The sequence below is a fragment of the Drosophila subpulchrella genome, chromosome 3R (genome assembly GCF_014743375.2).
Source record: "Drosophila subpulchrella strain 33 F10 #4 breed RU33 chromosome 3R, RU_Dsub_v1.1 Primary Assembly, whole genome shotgun sequence".
Taxonomy (NCBI): Eukaryota; Metazoa; Arthropoda; class Insecta; order Diptera; family Drosophilidae; genus Drosophila; species Drosophila subpulchrella.
The window spans coordinates 19,123,647-19,149,259 of NC_050609.1; the positions used below are offsets into that span (position 1 = coordinate 19,123,647).

The window sequence follows — 25,613 nt, forward strand, 5'->3', positions numbered from 1 at the left end:
AAGACTCAAAACAAATTTGTCCAAGTGTGGTGGACCAAGATATTCGGATTGTGCCATTCCTAATTTATGCCCCACCGAAAATCCAATTAGTGTCGTTGCCGACAAAAGCATAACGAACTCTTGGATCTAAGCCAGCAAGTAAACTTCCTCGGGGGCAACAAGTGACTGGCAGTGGCAGAAAAGCTCGGTTTTGCCTTTTCGCCTTGGTCAAGTTAAGTCAACGATGCAGCAGCAGCCAGGAAATCATTCAACATTCAACTAAACTACCAGCTCTGCGGTCGTGTGACCGCCAACGATGGCAATACATTTTCCAGGGCCATTTTTTGCATCAGCCGACTTGCACTTGTTGTTGGTGGTGGTTCGGAAGAGGTTGTGGGTCAGGGGGTAAATGAGACTAGGGTTGGGTCTCGAGGCTTCCAGGTTCTAAAGGTTTCGAGTTCAGGCGGTGGCCAATGAGCCGTGGCGACATTAACGCACTTTTAACGACTCTTCGAGGAGGGCACGCACACATTCTGTGCGTTCAATAAAAATTGGCAAAACTTGGCTTTCAGTTTCAAGCACTTAAACGCCTCGTTGACGTCGCCACCGCTCATAAAAAAGGAAATCTGTGGTGGAAGTACAGAATATGAAAATGAAAAAAGGTGTATGCATCTGCGCTTAAAACCGCTACAGATGGCGGCCATTAAGCTCATTACGCGCTGCCATTCTTCATTCCTTTTCTTGGGGAAACAATTTTCCGGGGAAACAAAGGCGGGGCACCACAGAAACCACATGTTAGCAGGTCCTCCATCCTGCCATCCCTTTTGGGCCATGTCAATTGCAGCCAGAAGAAATTCATTTTGGCTTGCGGGCAAAGTTAAATTGAATTTTTTCGCCAGAACTCGTTCGGTTCGCCTTCCTTGCCCTCGAACCCGCTCAGACAACAGGTTGTGGGGATTTAATAAAATTAGGCACTGACGAAGGCAACGTGGCCATCGTCTAAGTAAATACTCCCTGGGGTACAGGGGGACTTAAGCTGCAGCACACTTAAATCACCAAAAACAAAGTGCAGTAAAAATGTTGGCAACATCAGGAAAGTTGTATTGCTTAACGAGCGGAACCAAATTATTCCGTGATTCCAAAAAATTTATATAACTGCGTATCTTATTGGAAACCCCTAGGAATTTATGGGGAAAATATCTCGACTGAATTAATAATAGTGCGAATTCGTTAAATTTGAGATCTGATAATGCCTTAAAAATAAATTGAATGGATTAATAACATTTTTATACGGATTTTAATATATTTTAAATTGGAAATATATTTCAAATATCTATAAAAACAAGGGGACTGTGCGATTTATTATTTGTCTATCGCACCCTGTTTGCTTAGTCGGATTATGTACACATTTTTTAGCTGCCTTCATTTTGCACAATTGCCAGGGCAACAAATATATATGCTCGTGCATGCAGATTCAGCGTGAACTTTGACACGGCACATGTGGCCCAGGATGTCGCCCCACTCCTCCGCAATCCCCCATCCTCAACCTTTCAGGATTTGTGTGTTTTATGCCAACTTCGAGCAATTTAATTTAATTACAACGTCTGGTGCCGCTGCTGCCGCTCCGGCATCATCTAATTTCATTTGGAACCGGAGACCGGGCAACAGTTGCCCCATAAACACTGACACATGATGCCGTGTTTCTGGCCTGGGGTCCTTTCAGGACTCCAGCAGCAATCCCTACAGCATTTGCATAAGCTTCGATTAAATTTGAGCCTGACTTTTGCAGCTTATTCACTGGCATCGATTGGAAATCCAGCAGGCAGTAGAACCGGAAATTGTCAAGGAAATGAAATGGGTTGAATGCCTGGAGTGGTCCCCATTTAATTAAATAACAACAGTCCGTACATATAGTGTTCGGCCTGGGTTCGTTCACATATCACGCGGCAAAAAGTTTCCAATTACGATTTCGTTGGCCGAGTTGTTTGCTACATCCGCATCGAGTGAAAAAACTTTTGCCATGGGGAAAAGTTTGAGCGTCCAGAGAGAGCGAATGCTTCTAATGAAAAACCACTTAGACGGAGACAAAGAAGTCCACTTAGGCTGCAGGACATGTATCCCGCCCTGGTTCCTCTCCCTCTTCCGTTGGAAAATCAGCTTTCTGATGCCGAGAAAACTTTCCTCCGCTGCACATGCATTTTGTAGCGTGCCTAACGATGGAAAAATAGCCAAGGACATGTCCCCAGAAGACATCACGTCTGAGGATTTTCAATTTAATGTGCCTACTTGCAGAAATAACAAACTTTTTGAGCTGTAGAATGTCAGCCAAACAGGTTAAATAACTCAGACCAAGAGCCTTTAGCCCAGTCTCACTGTAAGTATAACATTTTATGGGCCTACGTGGGCCTGCTCTTAAGCTTGTCACAAACATACAACATATGGCTTACAATATGTCGCATGCGTAATGTGACTTTTGTCGCCCATATTATACAATTAAGCGGTCATTTTTATTGCAACGCTGGACAAATTGGGCTGCAATTAAATTCCTTTGACCTTGAACGATTTTAATATATATTTAATTCGATTCTTTTCCCTCGCATCCGTTTGCCATCAGTAAAACAAACATCAAAAAGAGAGGAAAAAGCCCACGGCGAAATGGAAAAATGTGGCATAAAGCTCGGGCTTAATTGCCGGAAAAAAGGGTTAATTGCCCGCGTATTTGGATTGTGCATGCCAGGAAATACCCAAGAGCCCTCAGAGCGAACATAAAAAGTTTCGTTAATGGAAACCGTTGAAACAGCGTGTCGTGGGATTCGCTGTAGATACACACCACCCAAAAACAATTGAAAATTTCAATATTTCCGCCAAACAAACTCGAAAATTAATTCAGACAGCTCCCTGGAAGCGCTTTAAGCTAGAGCTGCGTTAAAAATGCTGCCTCATAACATTAGCAATCGCCATTGCCTCAATTTTGAGTGCCTGCAGCGGACTTTACAAGCGCTTGATGCATTTTTTATGTTGCCAGCATTACGGGGCACTCTTCGTGGCCACGAGTAGTGCACTGAACGAAAATACATTCAAGTATCGTAAGTCGATGGTATATTATTAGACCACAGAACAAGAAAAAACCAAAAATTAAAAAAATCTAAGTGTTCGGAAACCCGCATTTGTATACTACCGAAGAGAACGGATGGAAAGTTGGGGCACCCTCCATCAAGAAAATGCTCAAAGAAATGTTTATTAATAGGTCAAAAGTAATTTTAAAAGAAATCATTTTAAAGTGACTATTTTATTTGCATAAAACTCTATCTCCTAACTAACATTTTCTCCCCGTGTTCGTGTATGTGCACAACTTTTATCACTTGTTTGCTTTGCATTTTACGAGCATTTAAATACAATGAGTGCCAAGCGGACAGCTGTTGCATGTGCTTGTTTTCTTTTCGAGGGCGGTGGAGGACACAGTGCAGCATCACGTTTCCCGGGGCAAAGGACAAAAGGCTAAGCAGACATGCTGTAATTTGCCATTTTCCGGCATGAAGCTGGCTAATTAGAGGGAGAGGACGCAGGAAAGGAGTGCCGATTCGAGCCGAATTCGGGACAAGTGTAATTAAATTTAACTCCACATATTGCTTCTCGCTCGACAAAGTAATGCAATGAACGTTATTTGCCCATTTCTCGGCTTAAAACTCATTACGCCAGAGTGCCCGCTTTTATGGCTCATTCGAGTCCACTATTGTTCAGTGCTGAAAAGCAGCTCATGAATGCCAAGCAGCAAACTGGCAACTATTACTTAATATAGTAAAATATGGAAAATTTATAGCCCAGCATACTCGCACACACTGAGTTCGCAGTTCAAAATGGCAGGAATGGGAGGGTCACGAACATGCTAAACTTTTCCATATTTGAGCTTGAAAACGGAATTTATGTGCTTTCTGTGCTGCGGGCAGGAAAATTCGCCCACCCTTCACATAGTTATGCAGTCAGTTTTGATTACTGTTTGGGAAACACAATAGATTAAATAAAAGCGCAAATAAATTGCATTCGAACGATGGTAAAATATTATGAATGTGGAAATTTATTGTCAGTTGGGAGAGAGTTAGGATGCATTGATAAAAAAGGTGGAACGGGAGGAAAATAAACTAACCAAACCAGGGAATATTTACATAAAAAAGACTTTAGCCTCGGGCAGAATATATAACATTTATTTGTGGCTGTGATTTTTGAGATTAAATTATTTTTAATTGACATAACCGATGTAAGTTGCATTATTTGTTAAAGAGTATTTACCATCAAAATATATATTTATAAATATCATTTGATTCAAATAGGGGGAAAAAGCACACACATATATTTTATTGAAAAGTAATCTAGAGTTATTTTTAACGAAATGCCCTTTTCAAATTTGCTAAGCGACTTAAAAAAACTATTTTCAACTAGTTATAAGTGGTTTAGTATATTTTAATTGACATAACAAGCTTAACTTTGCGGTTTATCTTCAAAGCAATATATGAGCTACGGAATTTGCATTAATTAGTTACAAACTTGCTGTGACATATCTATGCCGAAATAAATCCAACATTTAAATTGGCTTAGGATTAGATGAAGCAGAATTTTCTAGCGAGTACCAAAGCCAAACATACGTGTATGCAAGACCCACTTGACGTTCTCCGACTGGATATATATGCTGATTCCGTTGGGCGAAACAAAATGCTAATGGCAGCCAGACAAACATACGGACAGAGAGACACTTTCCCGTGACAGGTAGCACTTTCGGTATGTCAACCCTTTTTATGCATACTTTAAAATTTAACAGCACTTGCTTCATTAATTTCTGAGCACTTTTACGCCCTTTGACTTTGCCACATGACAATGACAATGCCAAAAGCGAATCTGCTTTGGCGTGTGGAATGAGTAAAAGCCAGAAAATCGCAAAATACTTTGGCTTAACCCCTTCATGCCAGCCGCACTGGCTGTCCTGCACAGCTTAACTCTCGAGTCGACTGGACTCAATTTCACTTTTGTTTACTCTTTTTTTTGGCAACTTAATTTGCTCACATTACGTATACGACATACAGCCGGGCTATGTGAAAACTTTTTGTTTCTGCTGGACCGAAAGGCAAGGAAAAACAAGTGAGAATAAGTGTCTCGTCAATGAAATACCCTCGATTGGACTTTGCAGATATCTTGCCAACTTTTGGGGTCACGGTTGCAGCATTTTAGTACTACTGATGTTAGTTGTGTACATAGGGAACAAGTATTTTTTTGATTTGTCATTGAATTTCTATTTTACACCTTTTTACTCTACCTATATACTCTTGAATTATTCGATTACGCGATATGAGAAGAGAATCTGAAGTGCCCCGGCTGCATTGGAATATTTTGCTGTGGTCTGGGTCTGAAGTCCTCGAATTTGGCATTCTGGGAAATACATTTTGGCTCAGTTGTTTGCCCATTTAACTGCAAGCCACAGCAGCATGTAAATATTGATTTTTTTCCAAGCCTGTCCGCTGCAAAAGTCCAGCATCGAAATGGAAAGTTGTTTGAGCGATTTGAGGTTTGGACATGAGTGCTAGATTGACATACTGAGCGAGTCGAAGCCAGAAATTAGGGGCACACATATAAATCTTGCAGTTCGGCAGTGCGAAATCCATAACACACACCACACCAAGAGTAGAGCCAAAAGCCAAATGGGATTTGCTGGATGTGAAACTGTGCATTGTAAAACCAATTCGTTTCCATTTGTCCTCGGCGTCACATGCACTCCACACACAGCCGCATGCTCACACAATGCAATTGAACTCTGCCCCTTAACCTCCACTTCCGGTTCCTGTTGGAGAGTCCAAGGAGAATGGGAAGGAGCAGCTCTGATCCTGTTGCTGACAATGCGAGTGACAGTAGGAATGCAAACACAATACACAATACGGCAGCACAAAGGATGAAAGCAGAATGCAGAATGCACACTGCGAACACAATAAAGGTGGGCTACGGTGGTTAAGGCTCTGATTGAAAAGGGATAATAATGCAACAGTGGGGGACATTTATTTCGAAGAAATTCTATTTTTAGAAAGCTGTTAAATATTCCACAGTGCTAAAAAATTATTATGAAATGCTTGGCCTTTTACAATTATGCTTGGAACTAAATAAATACGTAAAAAAATAGTTTAAGCATTTTAATTGTTAGAGTACAAAAAATAATTAATGCCATTTTATTTCACACAGTGCTGTAACTTAAAGATTATTTATATAATAGGTTTTTGAGTGCTTAATTGCATACATTTTCTATTAGTCTTATTAATAAGACATATTTTAAACTGTAACCTATTTATATAAAATTAAAGATCCTTAGTTAACCTCATACCACTGTGCCAATTCGGAATAAGGAATCGGAGACGGAAGCGCTCAACACTTAACCTGATTGCACTCGGCTCAAAGGCTGAGCTTGGATTTGCGGATTCTCCGTGTGGCTGGCCACTGGGGCAACTTTGGGCTTTGGGCATTTCAATTTCGGATAGAGGAACTCGGATAAAGCCTGGCCTAATTGTCCGATTAACACTTTATGACGTGGAGCGGGCCTCCCTCCGCCATTAAAGAACGTATATTTATATATCCAACATTTATATTCGTCCATTTCTCTCGAGTGCAAAAGGGGTGCTATTTTTGTACAAAACATTTTGCAGGAATTGCCGTCGGTCACGACATCCCCCGCATTTTGTTGTCGTCTGGCTGTTTGGTCAATACTCAATTATGGCACCCCAGTGGGTTTCATATGCTGCAGCTGGCAAAACAGGTCGAAAACAAATTGAAGGCGCAAAGGTTAAACTGCGAATCTGTCACCTGCGAGCTGACACCCCCGAACTTTTCCAGTATTGTGGGGCAAATAAAATCGAAAGCATTTAATGTGGCGTGAAAAAGCTGGGAGCCCCCAAATGAATGAAATTCCGATGAATGGAGCTGCGATTTTGAAGATTTCAACTTTGACAGCTGCCAATGAATGCCTGAATAACTCACAGAGCGCGACAATTTTTTTTTAACGCCAGAGAAAAATTGACGTTTAATTTTCAGCGGTTACTTGGACAAAATGGAATTCTTTTCAGCGCTGCTTTCCACCTATAAATAAACAAATTGTTGGTCTTCAAACAGCCAGAGTTCCAATTAATATGCAAATGTACACGGGGATAATTAACCAGGTTGATGTTCCCGAACGGTCGCCTTGTTTGCCTGTTTTGCTTCTGGGTTGATGGTGTTCAGCCACCCAACCATCAACCACCAATCTCTATTCACATCCCCAAAAGGACCCGCATTGGCAAAGTCATTACCTTGGCGTCGCTGACAGGACACATTCCTCAAATTCCCGAACGGCCATTAGGCCCTCAATAAAACTGACTCGTTGTCGAACCGATGACATTTCAATAAAGAGATCCGGACCTCAAACAACATTGATTAACAAGCTGTGTGTGTGCTGGAAAATCAAATGGATTAGGGACAGAGATGGGCAGTGACTAGGTACATGGTAACCTAATACCTGTTCTGGACATCATCGTTATTTAATCATCTAGTATAACTATACAAAGGGACTATTTTGGGGGAATATATAGGGGATACAATTGCAAAAAATTAACTAGATATAAACTAAGAAGAGATTTTTCAAGACTGGTCTTTTAAGACCACCAAAATAATATGTGTTACTATTCGGTAATATTACTTTAATGTCGTTGCTTAGGCCAAAAAATTTATAATTACTTTCAAAGTAGAGTTTGGAATATCTGTTGGCATATCTAATAGGTAATTAAAATGAGATCCTATGGCAACACTGCCTGCGGACAATTTCGAGGGGAAAACGAGTGCATTGGGTAAGCACAAAGACTGGCCTGCAAATGCAGTGATAGCAGCGAGAACAATGCCCTCCAATTAGGCAAATGTCAAAGTTGATTAAGTCAGCCACCAGGCTGGGAAATTGCAGGGCCGCTCTCTTTATCCACATGCCCATCAAATAAAGGACCCAGCAATTTCCATTTATTGCACACAATTTCAATTATATCGAGTGCTGCCTGGTCGCCCAAATCGAAGTCGTGACAAATGCCTATTGCGGGATGGATTTACACGGGCCCTAGCCGCAAATGGAAGTCATTTATCAAAAACAAAGGCGCTGACTCGACTGCTTTCACCTGGAGATAAGAAAAGCCCAGAAAGACCGGAAAACCCATCCAAGGACCTTTTGTTCGAACCGATGTTGCCATTTTGGGGCGTCTCCTCTTCGGTTGCTGACAGCCGGAGATAAATACGCATATACAGGTCATTTTATTGTCGTCCGTTTTCGGGCTGGGAAATCAGTGTGCTGCGCATATTTAATGGCGTATGCAAATGCAAAGGGTCCCCAAAATGGCTCAAAGGCTTGTTTATTTACGAGTCCAACAATGCCACGAAACATATTTAACTCGCTCGCATTGTGTCTTGTATCTTCGGTTATCCACCGTTTGTGGGCCATGCCGAATGTCACAGGAAGCTCCAAACAAGCCACTTGGCCCTGGTTCCTTTCTTCGGTTGCCTTAAAGACCCCAACCCGCAGCTGTCCTAAATCAAATAGCCCATATTTTTGCATGTCACACGACTCGACCTCTTATCGACGGCCTGGCTTTGACCTAGCTTACCTAAAGGAAATATCGTAGAAAGCCCCGACATGCCTCTCCTAAAATGACAAAATGGCGATTGGGGTAATTTAAATAGTGAATAAATATAATATATCTGACCAGATATATTAAAACGTAGAGACGTTTTTATTAAACGGACACAAAGAAAGAATCTAGGCAACTTGGAGATTGCTGTATATTCATTTTCTAACCTCTCCAAATCACATGATAAGGACGCTCCATCATGGTCCACCGCCCAGTTTTCGGAGAAGATCCTATCAATAGTTAATTTAGTTTTCAAATTTATGACACAGAAAATGGTTGAATTTACTTTTATTATGTCAATTAAATGATATTTTTAAGTGATTTTGTACTCATTCGGTTTTATTATTCGATTTTGGGCCCTCTACGTCGGACCTAGCTGATAGCTTGGGAGTACTTAGGTCTTGTATTTTGACGAACGTCAGGTGTGAACCATTTCATTGCCCAAAAATAACGACCTCTGTGAATTTTCAACGCCCCCTCGGCGGTTGGATATTTATTGTCTAAACGAATCTGCCGGAGTGCTTCAAAATTAATGACCGTGGCAACTTGAAAGCAGTAAAGGGACCAAGGGGCGGGCTTTAAAACTAAGTTACCTGGCCCATTGGAGCGTTCTTATCGATTGGGTTCGCGCCTTAATTATGAGTTCGGGTGAAAGAGATTGGAGCTGGCCATGCTTTTTCGCTGATTGCACAACCGATGCTGATTGATGGCCCTGGCAAGTTGTCAGTTAGATTAATCGCCTGGCCCTGGCTAAGCGAAAAACTTAAAGTGCAGTAAGAAGCGAATCTTAAGTGCATTTCGACTACATGAAAATCTCATTTGCTTCTTTTGCGGCCAGAGTTAATTTGGTTAAATGCATTCTGGTGGGAGTTTCGGAGAATTTTCGGCTTTAAATTCTCGAGAAAACAGTGAGCCCCGGCCATTAATATTAAATGTGCTCGAGAAAGGGGCTCAAATCATGCGCAACTTGAAACAAATTGTTGAGCATTCCGCCAGAAAGCCAGGGTCTCGACCCAAGACAAGGGCAATACGAGTATATGTATGTGAGCCAAGTCAAGCAAAAGACTGGCAACAAGTAAGCAAACAAACAACAATGTCTTGGATGTGTGCATTAAAAGTCAACGACTCGGCAAATGAATTGCAGGCCCAGGCAAATTAAATTAGCGCAGCAAACTTGATGTCCTTGATGTGGGTGACCCCAAGTCGAAATTATCTTACTGGTGGAAGTGGATGAGGATCCAGCGAACCCGAAACCCGACTGTCCACTTTATGAGTCGTCGGCCTGACCAACAAAATTTGGCATTAAATATTTAACTCACCTGGGCATAAAATGCGCCTAATGGTGATCAATAATCTGCGTGGGCGTGGGATTTAATTAGTCAAATCCCAGGTTTACTATGCGTAATTTGGTCAGCATACAACTTAATGTTGCTGGCAAATAATTAAAGTTAATTGAACATAACAAAATTAGCGGTAATTTGATAGGTCGGCACAAGTTCCATTAAATCTTGTCCTGAAATTTCACATTTAAATGTGAGGCAGTTTCGATTTCACAGCTCAGCATCTGATATAATTGCACGGCCAACCGAGATGTCCTCTGAGCCAACTTTAATGTGTTGCCAAAGACACAAAGAGAGTGGGCTAAGAGAGGGCGAAAGAGAGCGAAAGAGCGAGTGTGCGCAGAGGGAGCAGATCCTGTTGCTGCTATGCCCCGCCTGCCAGGGCTTACGTTGCGTATACGCAACGCCACGATACTAATACGCCACGTAGTCCCAAGAAGAGGCTAGCCGGACAAAGGACAAAGGACGAAGGACGAAGTGCGGCCAACAGTTTGCGGCATCCAACGCTTTCGAACGGTACTCAAGCGGAAGTGCGAACTACAAACAGCCAAAATCCACAGTCTGGCATTCTTGGGCGTACATAATGCATATATATCCCGATATGTATATAAATAAAACCCCTGGGCGCATTGTTCACCCGGCATTATGGAACGTGTCTGGGCATCTCTTGAGTTTTCGGGACCCTCTTGGGTCGCAAGGTGTTTTTCGGAAGCACTACTAGGGCGCTCGCAAATTCAAATCCATAAAAGTGTCATTAGGGTGGCGCATAAAACACAAAAGGTGCGCTAGAAAATTAATTAAAAAGGCAAACTCAAGTCCGGAATTAATGGTGCACAAGATTTATGCAAAGGGGAGCTTGCCTTTTAGAAATATCCTCGCTGAAATATATTTGCCTTAAAAGTGTTTCAATTCATTTGGCAGCCATGGCTGAGGGAATGTTGGCCCAAGTCTAGATGGGCACTTCGCAGGTTGCTTATATTAGCTATATAAATAGTTGTCTTTCCCGCTCCCCCTGGCCCAAGAATAGAATATTAAATTTGTTTTCGTGGCGGGACGAGAAAGGTCCGGCGTTTAATTTGGCACGCAAAAATTAGCAAAAATAGAACTTAAATATTTATGGACCCCGGGACACGTGGGAGCATTCAAATTGGGTTGTTACAGGGGCGAGACAATATGGTAAAGTCCTCGAAAAATGGACACGACCAACAGCCCTTGTTTACGTTTCCAGCTTTGTTTGCCCCATAAAACAGCAGCCCCAACGAATGTCAGATTGTCCAAATGAAGTAATACGAGTGTGTGTGCGAGGCAAACACACTCACACCCACATGTCACACACAGATACACATCTACACTCGCAGAGTTGTGGGCAATTAAGCGATGTGCTTAAGCCTGATGAGGTTTTCAGCGCGAGATAAATATCAGAGGAATAAAAGAAAGCAGCCCGACCACATTTGTCAGTCAGGCCGAGTTAATAGTACACTTGCAGAAATTATCTAACAATCTTGGGACAACACAGCTTTATTTTGTTTATAATACTTAAAGTTTTGGCTCTTAGGCCCACAAAAACATTTCTAGTCGGTCCTTTAAACTATTTATATTGCCTTAAAAAATGCATAGTTTGTATATTAGTCAACGATGTTGCTCATACAATGGCAAGATAAAAAGTACGACAATATAATATATGCATTTTATAACAAATATAAATATAACCATAAGAAATAATCACTGTACTTATGTGGTCCCAATTTGTAGCTATTTTTTTCTGTGTCTCAAAATATATACGTGTTTTGTGGGCCTGTCGGGGGTAATAATTGCGTAGGCATATTACAGTTATTTGGTGAAGTAGACGAAAGTATGAGATTAAATTGATTACACTCCGGTGGTTGGGGTGTGTATTTAAGGGGGATTTCGCTGATTACTAGGCTCATTTCCATTCGGGCACCGTGTACATATACGTTAAGTGTAGGGTTATTCGCCACCTGTTGCATTAAACCCCTGCGAATTTCTTCGAAAGAACTTCTGCAAACTCTGGGCCGACATTAAATTCCCCAGCGAGTGGCGTTTCATTAGAAGCTAAACATAAATTAGCTTTTAAGTCGATGTTAGTTGTATTTGTCTGCTGTCTGTTGCCTTTGTTTAAAGTTCAAAAAGCGTGAAATGCTAACAAGTTAATTGAAATTCCTGCAGCGTTTCACGTGCGATTGTTTGCTCTCACAGGACACAACAAGAAAATGAAAGCTCGCCCCAAAGGAAAGCATTTCTTTTCATTTTGCAGCTGGCTTGACTTTTTTTTCTTTCTAGCCTCTTGCCATTTCCCTTGGCTGAGCAAACACTTAGCTGGTGTGAAAAAATGTAGACAAGTGTAAATTTATATTCCCTTCTGCGGGAAAAGGGGGCCTTGGCCACTTAGTGCTGCTCGCCGGGAAATATGAGAGCATAGTGTATAACTTTGACGTGGGCCATAAAGGAATTTAAATATTTCTTCGGGAGAAAAGCTATTTGCATTGTTTATTCAGCGTGGCTTCAAACGGACAAGGTATCTGCTCTGTTTTTAGTTTTCCAGGTGTGCTGAAAGTCACAGAAACTGCCAAGTTTATTGCACATGAGAGCACAACTTTTGCAAAAGCAAATAAAGAACTGGTGCTATAAAGGAAGTCCAGATGTAGCATTTATAATACCAAAGTTACTACTGTTTCCTTTCCCTTCTGGTTCCATTTTAGCTGCCTGGGATTTACATATTTCACATTATGTGTATATAAATAAACCGTAGAACCGCTAAAAGCCACACCGCATCAAAATGGCCTCCGGGAATTGCGTCGAAATGGGAATGTGTGGCCGCATTTTCATGAAACTCTATTGGTTTCGGCTTTTTCGCACACTGAACCAAAAGTATGAGCAACAAAAATGTGTTTATTTAGTTCGGTTATGCTTTTCCCACAGCCATAAAACATCTCAAAGTTAGTAATAATTTGGGCATAAAATACGGGATATAAAAGGAAAAGCTTTTTCAGGCTTTGCCTCTGTATTTACCCCTTTTTTATAAAACCAGAAATACAGTGGTGTTCAAATAATTAAAAGTAGTTGATGGTAATTAGCAATACAAATATTCAAAAATAAATAAACCTTAAGGAAAATAAAAAAACCTTATTCATCTATGTAATCTGTACTAAAGAAAGATTTACTTGGTTAATATTGCTTACCGTTTAAAATTTATTTAAGCTACTTTATAACCAAAAACAGGTCTTAAAAAATATAAACATAACTAAGAAGAACTATGGATGACAGAATATTCGCTTAGCGGCCTGCGCTTGCAACGTGTTGTATTTCTCGATTCGTTTCTGGATCTCAGTTGTATCCAGAACCTTGCAGCTGGTATAGTTATCAATGCGCTCCAAAATGGCCATTTCCACCTTGGAGGCGCTGAGCCCATCCAAGGTCATGGCCAACACCTTGATGGCCACGTCCTTGGCGGCCTCAAGTGTGGGATTCAGGTATTCCTTGGGGAACAGTTCCTGCTGCAGCATTCCATTGGCCGCTCCGGACTTGCGGCCAATGCAGGTGGCCTTCCAGCCACTGTAGTTTCCACTGGGATCGGACTGGTATAGCTGGAACCCGAAGCGGGTGTCCCAGCCCATGTAAAGCAGGGAAACACCGAAGGGCCGCTTGCCGCCATATTGCGTATACGCCTGCTTGACATCGCACAGATTGGAGACCAGCTGCTCGCAGGGAATCACCTCGCCATAGGTAGAGATATATCGCTGGGCGATCAAGCGCAGCTCGTTGGTCAGCACATTTCCATCCGCCGTGTTGCCGGTGGCACAACAGGCCGTGTCCGCGTTCAAACGGCAGATCTTGTAAGCGGGAATACTGGAGTCCAAAAGCTTGTTGGTGATCCGTTCGGTGGCCAAGAGGACGCCATCCCTGGCCAGGATGCCCAGGCAGGGACCCGACTGCGAAGCGGCCTCCATGGCGTATTCCACCTGGTAGAGACGGCCCTCCGGCGAAAAGATCGTGGTCCGGGAATCGTAGAGACGGGCCATCTTACGTGAATATATAAAATATAGAAGATTGTATTGTTTTCAATTGTGACTTGGTGACCGATAAATGTACTGAAGACCTGAAAGTGCCTACATACTAGATAATAAAGACCTTAGAATATAATTGGTATATAAATATTATTATTAATCTTAAGAAAAAGGAATTTCAACTATAATAATATAAATTATAGTTCCTTTAACATTTAATTAAGTCTCTAACTAAACTCCTTATCACAGGTCTAGCCAATATTTTTTTGAATCCGTCTGTTGTTGCATTTCCCTGAAGTAAAGAGTACAAAATGTTGTTCAAACGTAAAGTTGAAGCCCCCATCTACTTTTCCATTCCCTTTAACCATCGTTTATCCTCATTTCCCGCAGTGAAAAGTGTATGTGGCATTGGGGATTATTGCACAAAGCGCATAAACTTATTAAATATGCAAAATCTCGCTTATTTTTTCTGCGGAGAATGAAACGGCTCGGCTGTCAGTCGCAAAAATTTGGGGCTCTGGCCCAGCTCTGGGTTATGATAAATGATTTGCCAGGGGGGAGGCATAAATTATGTACGGGGCCAAAGGTCAAAGGTAAACCATTGCCTCGGAGTCCCTGTGCCTTCATTAATGTCAAACTCCAGGCCCTTGCTGAATGCTCTGTCGGTTTTCCAATTGACTGCAGTCGGCAAACTATCTTAATTAGTTTCTCGCTGGCCAAAAGTTTATTCAACCTCTGGATTTCCCTGGAAGAAAGCCCGAAAGGGATTTCGTGCTCGCAGAGTATAAAATCGATGATCCATATTACGATCCTGATAGGTGATTAGGTAATGGTGATGGGTCTGTCTGGACGCTCCGCACCCAGAAAGCTGAAAGGAGGCCACTCCCTGGAAAATCCGGAGAATGGGAGTGGGAGTGGGGCTGAGAATGGGTGGTCTTAAGTGGAGTGCGCCAAGTCGATTGGAAAGCAATTCGCTTGCCCTTGCCATGCATAAAATATGAGGCAACCAGGGGCCATAACTCAATTTGCTGCTACATGCATCCTCGCTCCATCTCCGAAGCTGAAATCCTCGCATCATCATCAAATCGAAATCGGTATCGGAATAAAAATAAAATGCCTGTCCCGTCTGCAATTTGGTTTAGTTCAAAAGCCCATCAAACTCATTACGTAGCATTCAGGCCTGACCATTTGGGCCACATATTCCCCCACTATGGCCTGTTTTTTTCAGCTGCTCTCCTCTTTGTTTATTTTTTGACAGACGAATCCCCGAACGTGGAGCGTATATGACAGAGGATTTAGCACTCAGCGGCAGCTGGACTCAAATCAGCAGAAAAAAGAGGAGAACAGGATGGTTATGGCTGATTATGATGCCCCTCTTGTATAACACATACGGCATATGAAATATGAAGGAGTGAGTGGAGCTCAGCCGGAAACGACCCTCATCAATATGGATTTTATGATGGACATGTGGGCACCGTGAGTCGCTGTGTGAGTCCCCGTCCGAGTTGAGTTTGTTAAATTAATTGCATAAATAATTTACATAGTAATTACACGCATTCCCACTCGAAAGAAGCGGTGCAGTCCCCTCCCCTCTCCGTTTGCATATAAATCAAAATGCTAATGCAATCGAGTCGATATTTGCATTTACGTAATCTTGCAAATTCGTAATTACGTAATGCCACAAGCTGATTGCCAGTCGCAGTCGATGAGCTTTAATTGCGTTTCCGTTTCCGTTCTGCTGACTCATCGAATTTTAACCCCAACCTCTTTGCAGGAGCTGGAAATCTACCCCTGCTTTGCTTCCGGAAGGTGGTTTTCGATTTAAGAAATGGGAAAATTATAGGGTAAACTATAAGTGGAAAGGTTAAGGCTGAAAAGGAAGTCAGGAAGCCATTTTTTATTTGATTCGCATTCGAAAATATAAATTCAATATGTCTAATGAGCATTTAAAGTAGCAAGTAAACTAATACACACTTTACAATACATTACAAAAGACTTATTTATTTTATAAAAGCTTCACTTTAGAATTTATTAACTCAATAAGAGCCCGATTGTATATATTATAGGTAGTCATAATCGAGCACTTTAATTTGGCATCAGTCAAAACAAAGCGATATTTAACTACCTTTTATGGCTATTTTAAATATATAACAATTGATACCTTAATTTATGATGACTTTTCAATCCATTCGACTAACATAATTAATCAGCCCAAAATAAATCAGAGGCTGCTCCTATTCTGCTCGTCTAAATTACCATTTTACAATCAATCGAGTAGTCATAAAAATGCTCAAAGATCATTTACCAATTGACCAGGTGTATATATGTTAATCTGCCCAATCGATTGATGATCGGCCATTTCAACATCTCAATCGATCAGCAGCAGGTCGATCCACTATTGCACGATCACAACCTAATGACTTAGCATATGAATCGCATTATGGTTTCTTTTGTTGTTGACTGTCCATCTTGGGATCAAAATCTATATGCGAGGAAGACATCTTTTGGCATATCGAATGACAAGACAAACGATCGACTCGCTTTTAATGCTTATTGTCAGGCATAAAGAGGGGGCGATTAAAAATCAATATAAATACATCGATTGCTATTATGAACGCAGTACAAAGGAAGCTACACGCTTTATATCTGCTTATAGAAACCATTATGCAAATCAATAAGTCAAGACCCCATGTAAGCTTAGCACTCATAAAGTTGATTTATGCAGCCGAATCACAGCGAATTTGCATAATTATAATGGCGTGAACAGCCGAAGAGTCGCCTCAAAGTCTGAGCCCCAAAGTCTGAAATCTCTTTTTGGTGGTCAAGAAAAATGGCAAAGATTACGATGGTATCTTATCTCCAAGGGGCTTGGACCCCTTGTTTGGCCAGATTCGCTGGCACCACCTCGTGATCGATCCAACTGGATTGCCAAATGCATAAATCACGTGCCAGTGCCTCGGAGACCGAAACAAACAGAATTAGATTTCACACAGAATAGAGAATGGAGATCGGAGAATGGAGAATGTCTGCGACTGGCTTTTGGATGACTATTTGGTAGAAATTATGTAAATGCATGAGTTGAGACCCTGAACTTGAAACGAGTCGGCGGAGCAGAAGCCCCGATCACTTCAGTTTGCTGCTGAGTTAACTGGAGATCGGTCGGAAACTTGGACTGGGAACTGCCCCCGGAGAAACACTTGTTGGATACACATTTAGGAACCATGTACAGGACGTTTTTCGTGGTAAGCCAGGAGCAGAAAACGAGTTTTAGTGGATTTAAGTGACCTGTGTGACTCAACAGTGACTTAGTGCTTTCAAATATTCCTTCTGAATGATTCATAAAACCCTGTGATTCGGCGATCTAATGAAAAACAGTATTTTTCCATTATAAAAGAATGGTTAAAATTATCAGTGAATGAAATAAATGTAAAATCTAATTCGTTTCATTTAAAATTATATACATTTGTCCGAATAAACAAGCTATTGCTTAACTTTTTTTATAAATTCGACTATAAATATATTTATTTCGCAACCATTGTAGCATTGTTTTTGATGAACCTGCAACTAATTAAGTCAGCTTTAAAGATAAAAGTTTGTATTTGCTTAAAGCCAAGGTTGGCGCCTAAAAGCATTTACTTTTCGAAAGGCTGAATATTCTCACGTCGTTTGCCTGTTTATTCGAATAAGTTATTAATTGAGTGTAATTTGTCTTGCAGCTGTTAACCCTTGTGGCTGTGGCCAGTGCGGCCGGCTTTAACCGGGACTACCTGCCACGCCCGCCGGCCAGGGGGGCGTATGTCTACGCCCCGCCCCCGCCCAGCACGATGGCCCAACTGCGCCGGATAATCCAAGGTCACCTGGAGCGATTCCAGCAGGCGGATCAGGCCCACTTTTCGCGGAGGGCGAACGTTCAGCTGGGAAAATCGGAAGTGCCGGCGGAGAGGAAGCCGCAGGCGATGCAATTGTGGGTGGTTCGCACGCCCACCGTTGTTTCCGGCGCGGCCTCGGAAAACTCACTGGAGTACGCCCTGGCCCCCAACACGCCCACTCCGAAGGACTACGCGCACAAGTTCCTGCCGGAGGGCAAGGATGTGGTACCCGGAAGTTCTTACATTCCGCTGCGGTTGCTGGTGATAAAGCGCTGAGTTCGGAACTCAATATTCTGAAATCCGAAATCTCGGGCGGCGGCGTGGCTTTTGTTGTGCGAAAAACAAGTTCCGGCGGAATGCCGATACCAGATACCCGATACCTAATACCCAACCAGTAGTTGGCTAATTGGCCTTAAGCTTACTGGTTCTTACCGCTAGTTTAGCAATACTGTACCATTAGTTGTTTTATGTTAAGGCCCGTGTTCGCTAATCTAAATTAAGTCACCACATCCCGGAGGTCCGTGACTAAGACTTACGACCTTATCGCATCCAATAAAATCGAAATTAAACACAGCCGCATGCCGTCGTAATCTATGAAAGACATTCACCAAAAACTAAGTTGTCATCTCATTTACATAAATTAGAAGTCATAAATTCGAAGTGAGCGGGGAACTACTTGGCTTTAAACGGTTAAAAGCTGTCTATAAAACCGGTTGGCTTTCGAGCGGTAGGGTGCCTATCTAAAGCCTAAAGCTTTGCAGGTTCAGGTTTAGTCTTTAACTAAGTTTTAAAAAGCAAAGTTCAAAGCTTCTCTAGAGCTTTAAGTTATTTGTACTAAAATAAAATGGCAGAACTTGAAAGTTTTCCGTCATCTTTGGAAAAATGATAAGTTCCTCACTTTACTTTGGAAAAATGATAAGTTCCTCACAGAGTTTTTTCGTCTTGTCGGGTGGTGAATAGGCTTTTTTGTTGGAGACTGTTAGCGAGGACTTCAGCCAATTAAAAAAATTATTAAGATGAGACAGATTCAATTTTATTTATAAAACGGAAACAATTAAGCATTTTGACATGCAACTGCAACTAGCGCAAAATTGCAGATATGCGGGTTCAACGTTTTTAGTTCGAAGTGTGTCAACCAATTCGATGCCTCTTCTTTATTCTTTATTCTTCTTCATCATTTTCTAATATTCCGATTTTGTTTAAAAAGTTTGTTGGTGAATCATTTCTTGATGACTAACATCTAATTTACTTTTCATGTTCCCGGGAAAATGGCATGATAACCGGTTGCCACAGAGATATAGAGATTAGAGATCGCAGATTGTATAATCAACCAGCAAACATTATACGTAGTATAGTTTTTCTTCTTGGATTTTTGATTACTTACAAAGAGTTTGAGCAATTTAATTGTACAGACTATTTGTTTTTACTTAAAAAATTAGCACCTACTTTCGTATTTTGCAAACTTTTCTCTCTTTGCTTTTGTATTGGTCAACAAAAATAACTTACAACTTTCGGAACCATAGTTTCCATTCCAATTATATGGGTACTAAATCATTTATTAATGTATTTTACAAAATATTTCCCTAACATTACTTAATTCGAACACCTATTTACTGGTACTGTGAGTTGATGACTGGCTTGAGCGTTTTAAAATCGAGTCCGTTGGCATTTCTATAGTTTCTTGATCTCTCTTTTGGCGCAAATTACAACAGAGTCCCAACCAGGCCCTCTGATTTTCTTTGTTGAAAACTATGAAGAAAAGGAATAGAACAAATCCCTGTAGGGTGGCTGTGAGGCAGAAGAGGTAGGCGAAGATCCTGCCGAAGTCAAAGTAAGAACACAGTCCAAAGATCCAGGTGATACCCAGGAGAAAGAAGAGCAGCACGAAGAGGCCCAACTGTTTTAGGACTAGATCACGGGTAAACAAGGCCTTATAGACACTCCAGGTGATGTAGCCCACCAACATGGCATTGGCCACTGTAATCAGGCCAATAGGAAGAATCACACCCAGACTTAAGCCATATCCAGAGGGATAACAGATAATGGGAGTATCCAGCGAGGAATTACTGGGTCTGTAGGAATCGGGCTCCAGAAAAACCACAAGCAATGTGGGCACAAGTGGCAGTGTCCAGGCCACTATAGCCGATATTAAAATATAATGTCTTGGATGATTAACACCAATGACCCGGACATATCTTTGATACTGCAGAAAACCAATGATGAACATCCAGCTGAAGACCACCAACAGTAAGTACTGCATCATAGCTCCAATCAAGGTGCATTTTTCCGAATCTGATTGATCGAGCAGTTCCAGGAATTTACTTTGACTCAGGATCAGGAAGAACAACAACTGAAGAAACAGGGCAGCACAGAGATTTAGCAGTATCTTAGTAGAGGCTAAGCTCCTAAAGCTCTTGAAAACTGCTGCAGTTAGGAAAATGGCAAAGAGTCCCAGGAGAGATAAGGTCAAGCCTACATTGGTGATAATATCCAAGCTGCGATCATCTTCATAGCTGTCAAAACTCGTCTGCATTTTGCTCACTCCCAGCAGAAATGTGAACTGAGTTAGGTGGTCCGCAAGACAGAGGATCACCGGATGCGAGCTGCCACTGCCGTTGGTGGAAATTCCATCACTAAGCCAGGTCTGATAGTTCCAATAGCCACATCCACCTTCATATTGAGTTTGATTTGCCTTTCCATTGCGCAGGAAAAACGGCAACTTCTCGGGGAGATGGTTATCTGAAGAAGAAAAGTGATTTTTAAAGATGTAAAGTTATTTATCGTAAAGAATGAAAATGTTTATTCGAGAAAAGTTCTTAGAGATATATCTAGTTATTAAGAAACTCTTACCATACAACCCTGGTATAGTTATAGAGATAACATTACTAGTTGGTCGTCGTTGGATTTCCTGTGCCGTCTCCACAAAAAGCGCATCTCGAGTGTAGACCTTGAAGACTAAATAAGAGGCTCCCTTTTTCTTCAGTTTCTTCCAAAGTTTCTCGGGCAAAAAAACTGCAGTCTGCAGGTTTTCTATTGCCCTTACATCATCCACCTTATCGTATGTATGAAGGCTTTTAAAATCCGAAGAGTTTCCATTTGAAAATATTGCCATTCCAGTAATATTCTTCACTTCTGGGTCCACAAAAAACACACTAAGTTCGTTTGTCTTTAGAACCACAACACCCATATCAAAATATGTATGGAATTTAAACTCTGTACTGTTTTGTATAACGCTGGTGTTTCTTAGGAATAATTGCGAACCCAGTTCATCCAGATAATCCTCGAAATTGCTTAGCAGCGAATTCGTGGCATTAACATCTGCCGAAATACGAAGAGTTTCGTTATCCGTGGTCATGACTTTCTGGCAAATCTTCATCAAATCCCCGACAACTTCAGCATTTCTTTCCCGTTTCTTAACAAGCGAATCAAATATCTCAGAGATACTAAAGACATCGGCGGCGGCTAGTTTTGCCTGGGACTGAGTTAAGAGGTTACTCAGTTGGCTAATCATATCCGGTGGGCTTTTTACAGCGAGAAGGTTTATACTTGAACTGAGTTCTGGAGCCGATCTACAGGTTATGTGGTCTAAACTTTGCCAGACTCTTTTTCCATTTCGAATTTGGCACCTGCGTCTGATGGGAATTCCCCTCTCATTCAGACAAAGATCTCTTAGATTTGCCTTTTGGCCAACTCTGGTTTTCTCAACACGATTGGTACGTGTTTCAGAAGAATCATCTGATTCATATTCGAGTTCAAAGTCCTCGGCCTTGCAGAATCCTCGATTGCAGTCCTTGTAGGGATTGTGGGAGAGCTGACCATCTGCATCCACGCAGAGGAGAAATCGCAAGTTCTTTAGATGGCAATAGTCCAGACACTTTGCCACATTTTGGGAATCAAGAGGATACAGGGGTGGATCTGTACTTCCAGATACGAGTATTATATAGCCAGCAATCCACCAGAGAAACAGCAGCATAGTACTGTATTTTTTACTTAATTATTATTAATTCAGCGCAGGCTGCGATGTCGCACTCCCGAAGCTTCGCGATCGACTGACGAGGGAGCAATTAAATGCGAGTGGCGATAAAACGAGTTTTCCTCTCCGCATACCCTGTAAATAGGGCCTGCAAGAATCGCCACTTTCTATTTTTGTTCTATCTGGGTATTAGAAATGATGGTCTACTTCGAGCCAAGCTCAAGGTCAACTGGTTTATCAACAAGCGGTTGTTATGGAAAATGCAGCATCTTCAAAGGTCAAACGGTGGGTTCTTCATCTCATCTAAAAATAGAATTACAAGATATAAACTAAAATAGTTGTAGTTTAACATTTTTACTAGCAAATAAAAATAGCTATTGTATTGAGGTCCCATAAAATGGTATTGCTTCCATGCTAACACGTTAACTATGAATTTTATTACACAAGGTAGTTTTATATACTTTTATCATTTTTTTTTTTATCAATGGTAGTAAACTCCCCAATTAGAAAAACCCATAACGCCGATAAAGAGATAATTGGTTATCAACCATGTACATCCAAGCGTTAAACGGATCGTATCAAAAAATAGCGTTTTTCTCAGAATTGAATGGTGGGTATTATTTTTACTTGTATACTATGATAAAACTTTTTAAAGGTAATTAAGGGTTCGACTTCTGAATTTCCCATTTGTTCCCTCCGATAAAAAGCAAGAATAATTAACTCTCAGTTGGGAGAAGCGGTAAGTATATGCATGCAACGATCGGTAGCGTCGGGATGCCAACAACTATGTATGATAAGCAGTCACCTTAGATACTTCACCCCACCGCTGAATAGAAGGTATATGTACGTAGATAGGAACACTCAAATATTAGCACTCAGATAAAAATATAATCATGCAATGATACTTGATTTTCTCAAATTAATGTTCGCGGTGTAAAATCTGTATCTGTGAAGATAAGGGTGGTTTTCCTTTAAACACCACATTTTAATATTTTTCTTCATTACATATAAGCTATAATTAACTGTGGTTCAGTATCCATTTGCTTTATCGGTAATAAATACCCCGTATTTTTACCAGTGCTCTCCTCATAAATCTATAGCTTATAAGATCAAATCTGTCGATAGGTGGCAATAGAATTAACCCCGTGAATAATTAGATGCGCTACTTGAACGGCTGCCACCAACATCGCCAATGAACACTTGATATTTTTCACTTTCTGAATAGCCACTCAAGTTTGGAGAGCTCGCGCGCGCGTAGAAACGAGTCTGAGTCTTAATATTTTCCGACAATCTAGAGTCTAGACCGTAGAGAACCCGCATCATCTGTCATTGGCGGCAGAAGATGAACCAGAGCTTGAAGTTCATGAATTGCCATAAAATACTACTGTTTCTTCTCGATGGTATTTCAAGTTGATAAGAAAAACTACCTGTGTAATTTATGAATGTGTATGCTAATTTTATTTAAATTAATCTTCGGTAAACTGACTTTTATTTTCCCACAAAATCATGTTGAATACCCCTGCTTTGGTTGTCCACATGATATGCAGTCTAATGAGAAGGTTGTTGTTTCTGAGCTGTGGCCTCTGGCATTCGTTTTACAGTCCTTGGAAATCAATAAACTCGCTCTGGCCAAATTGCAGTATTTATATTCAATTATTGTTGATGCAAATGGAAGCTGCAACAATTGTGAGATGTCATGACATGGCCAGGATATTATTTACCTTAACTGAGATACACTTATTATCCTTTCAGATGTCCAGGCCTCAGGGCGATTTAATTTGAATGCTTGGCCAAGTATTTCCATTTGATAAGCGTATGTGGTTGTAATTTCGTAATTTAACCCTAAATGGAAACTGATTCATGCCGGCAATTATAATTACTGGGCAATTGTAGATAAACCTGCTGGTAGGAATGTAAATAGTGTGATATTATCTGGTACTTTTAAATTTATTGCTTTTTGAGCACAAAATAACTGTGTGGAGCTTGTTGATTTGTTTTTATTTCCTATAAAGATAATATTAAAAGTGTATATAATTTAGCTGATAAAGAGTGATAAGTATATATTTGTTATTTCGATTGACCCACTTTCAAAAGATGCGCGCTGAAATATTTGTTTCTATGGCAACATTTTCTCCCACTTTTTGTTTGGGCCCAGAAGCAATATCATCACTGGCACGTAGAGCGGCACAAAAAGACGCAGGACGAAGGAGCTGCGGAGGGTCCTTCCCCTCATTGTCATGGAAGATGGCCCGGCAACATGTTTCGGCTGTGCGGAGTGGAGTGCGCCGGCAAAGTTGGTTCCACTTCAGGAATTTATTTACTCAAGTGTGATGCGATTATCCTGATGCACTTGTCCTTTGTCTCAATGCGCTAGTTACGCCCGCTGGGCACCGCCCCAAAAAAACAAAAATAAAACCTTAAAACAGGATGGAATATTTTCGTGAGACTCTGAGGCGGTATTTGCAGCAATTGAGATGCTGCCCGAAAAGTTTGCTAACCCCTTCTTCGCCCAGGCCTCTTAATTAAATGCCAACCAGATAGTCATCTTCTGGCAAGCCAACTTGATTAGAGTCCAGGGGCAGTGGCTATTTTCCTTCTGCAGCGCACACGCTCCATTTCCCTGGCACAATGTTGGCAGGACCTCTCGATGAGTTGGCGTCTTTTATTTCGCGGCTATCCGCAACTCCTTCTCCAACCACCGCCCACCCATCTGAAACCGGATCAAAACGATGACTTGTAACGACCTCAAGTGCCCAGAACAGGCGTCTTCCATTCTTTAGTGGACTTGTGCATTTGCAAGGAGTTGTTTGATTTTGTAACTAGATGGAAGTTGTATTAGAAAAATATAGCTCCAAAGAAAAGGAAATACTTTTAATCATACAGTCGTATTTGCAGAAAGAAGACCGAAAATCGCACTTCTAAATTTTTATAACTTGGGTAATTGAATCCCGATCTTAGAGTGGGATACCTCTATGAGTTTGTGGTTGGATTCTCAAATAATCTACATTCAAATATATATTTCATACGAGGGTCAGAATTTTAACTCATTTTCATGTTCGATTTTTCAGTATTTCCAATGGAGTTCAGAATGGGAACCCAAAATCGCACTTCTAAATTCCATAACTTCGGTAATTGGACTCCGTTTTTTAAGTGACATACCTCTATGAGTTTGTGGTTGAGTTCTCTAATAATCTACATTCAAATATTTTCTTTATACGACGGTCAAAATTTTAACCCATTTTCATGTTCGATTTTTCAGTATTTCCAATGGAGTTCAGAATGGGAACACAAAATCGCACTTCTAAATTCCATAACTTGGGTAATTGGACTCCGATTTTAAAGTGGCATACCTCTGTGAGTTTGTGGTTGAATTCTCTAATAATCTACATTCAAGTGTTTATTGTATACGAGGGTCAGAATTTTAACCCATTTTCATGTTCGATTTTTCCGTATTTCCAATGGAGTTCAGAATGGGAACACAAAATCGCACTTCTAAATTCCATAACTTCGGTAATTGGACTCCGTTTTTTAAGTGACATACCTCTATGAGTTTGTGGTTGAGTTCTCTAATAATCTACATTCAAATATTTTCTTTATACGACTGTCAAAATTTTAACCCATTTTCATGTCCGATTTTTCCGTAATTCCATTGGAGTTCAGAATAGGAACCTAAAATCGCACTTCTAAATTCCATAACTTGGGTAATTGGACACAGAATTTAAAGTGGCATACCTCTATGAGTTTGTGGTTGAGTT

The 25,613-nt window shown here is 41.1% G+C and overlaps 3 protein-coding genes across 3 annotated transcripts; 1 reads left to right on the plus strand and 2 right to left on the minus strand.

The window, feature by feature from the left end:
• Positions 1–13,177: 13,177 nt before the first annotated feature.
• Positions 13,178–14,114, minus strand: LOC119557232 (proteasome subunit alpha type-4-like). Its single transcript, XM_037869918.1, has one exon. The coding sequence runs from the start codon at positions 14,029–14,031 to the stop codon at positions 13,264–13,266; it is 768 nt and encodes a 255-aa protein (XP_037725846.1). The 5' UTR covers positions 14,032–14,114; the 3' UTR covers positions 13,178–13,263.
• A 2,847-nt stretch (positions 14,115–16,961) lies between these two features.
• On the plus strand, positions 16,962–18,437 carry LOC119562266. Its single transcript, XM_037875441.1, has 2 exons — positions 16,962–17,258; positions 17,733–18,437. Exons 1-2 carry the CDS (start codon positions 17,238–17,240, stop codon positions 18,159–18,161), a joined length of 450 nt encoding a protein of 149 aa, XP_037731369.1. The 5' UTR covers positions 16,962–17,237; the 3' UTR covers positions 18,162–18,437.
• A 971-nt stretch (positions 18,438–19,408) lies between these two features.
• Positions 19,409–21,923, minus strand: LOC119563196 (adhesion G-protein coupled receptor G2). The gene is made up of 2 exons (XM_037876483.1): positions 20,736–21,923; positions 19,409–20,624 (listed from the first exon to the last, which is right to left on the minus strand). Exons 1-2 carry the CDS (start codon positions 21,856–21,858, stop codon positions 19,492–19,494), a joined length of 2,256 nt encoding a protein of 751 aa, XP_037732411.1. The 5' UTR covers positions 21,859–21,923; the 3' UTR covers positions 19,409–19,491.
• Between the last annotated feature and the right edge of the window lie 3,690 nt (positions 21,924–25,613).

Coding starts and splice junctions, on each gene's coding strand:
- LOC119557232 (XM_037869918.1), bottom strand. CDS start 14,031: ATGGCCCGTCTCTACGATTCCCGGACCACGATCTTTTCGCCGGAGGGC.
- LOC119562266 (XM_037875441.1), top strand. CDS start 17,238: ATGTACAGGACGTTTTTCGTG. Junction 17,259..17,732: donor TGTACAGGACGTTTTTCGTG/GTAAGCCAGGAG, acceptor TTTGTCTTGCAG/CTGTTAACCCTTGTGGCTGT.
- LOC119563196 (XM_037876483.1), bottom strand. CDS start 21,858: ATGCTGCTGTTTCTCTGGTGGATTGCTGGCTATATAATACTCGTATCT. Junction 20,625..20,735: donor AACTATACCAGGGTTGTATG/GTAAGAGTTTCT, acceptor TTTCTTCTTCAG/ATAACCATCTCCCCGAGAAG.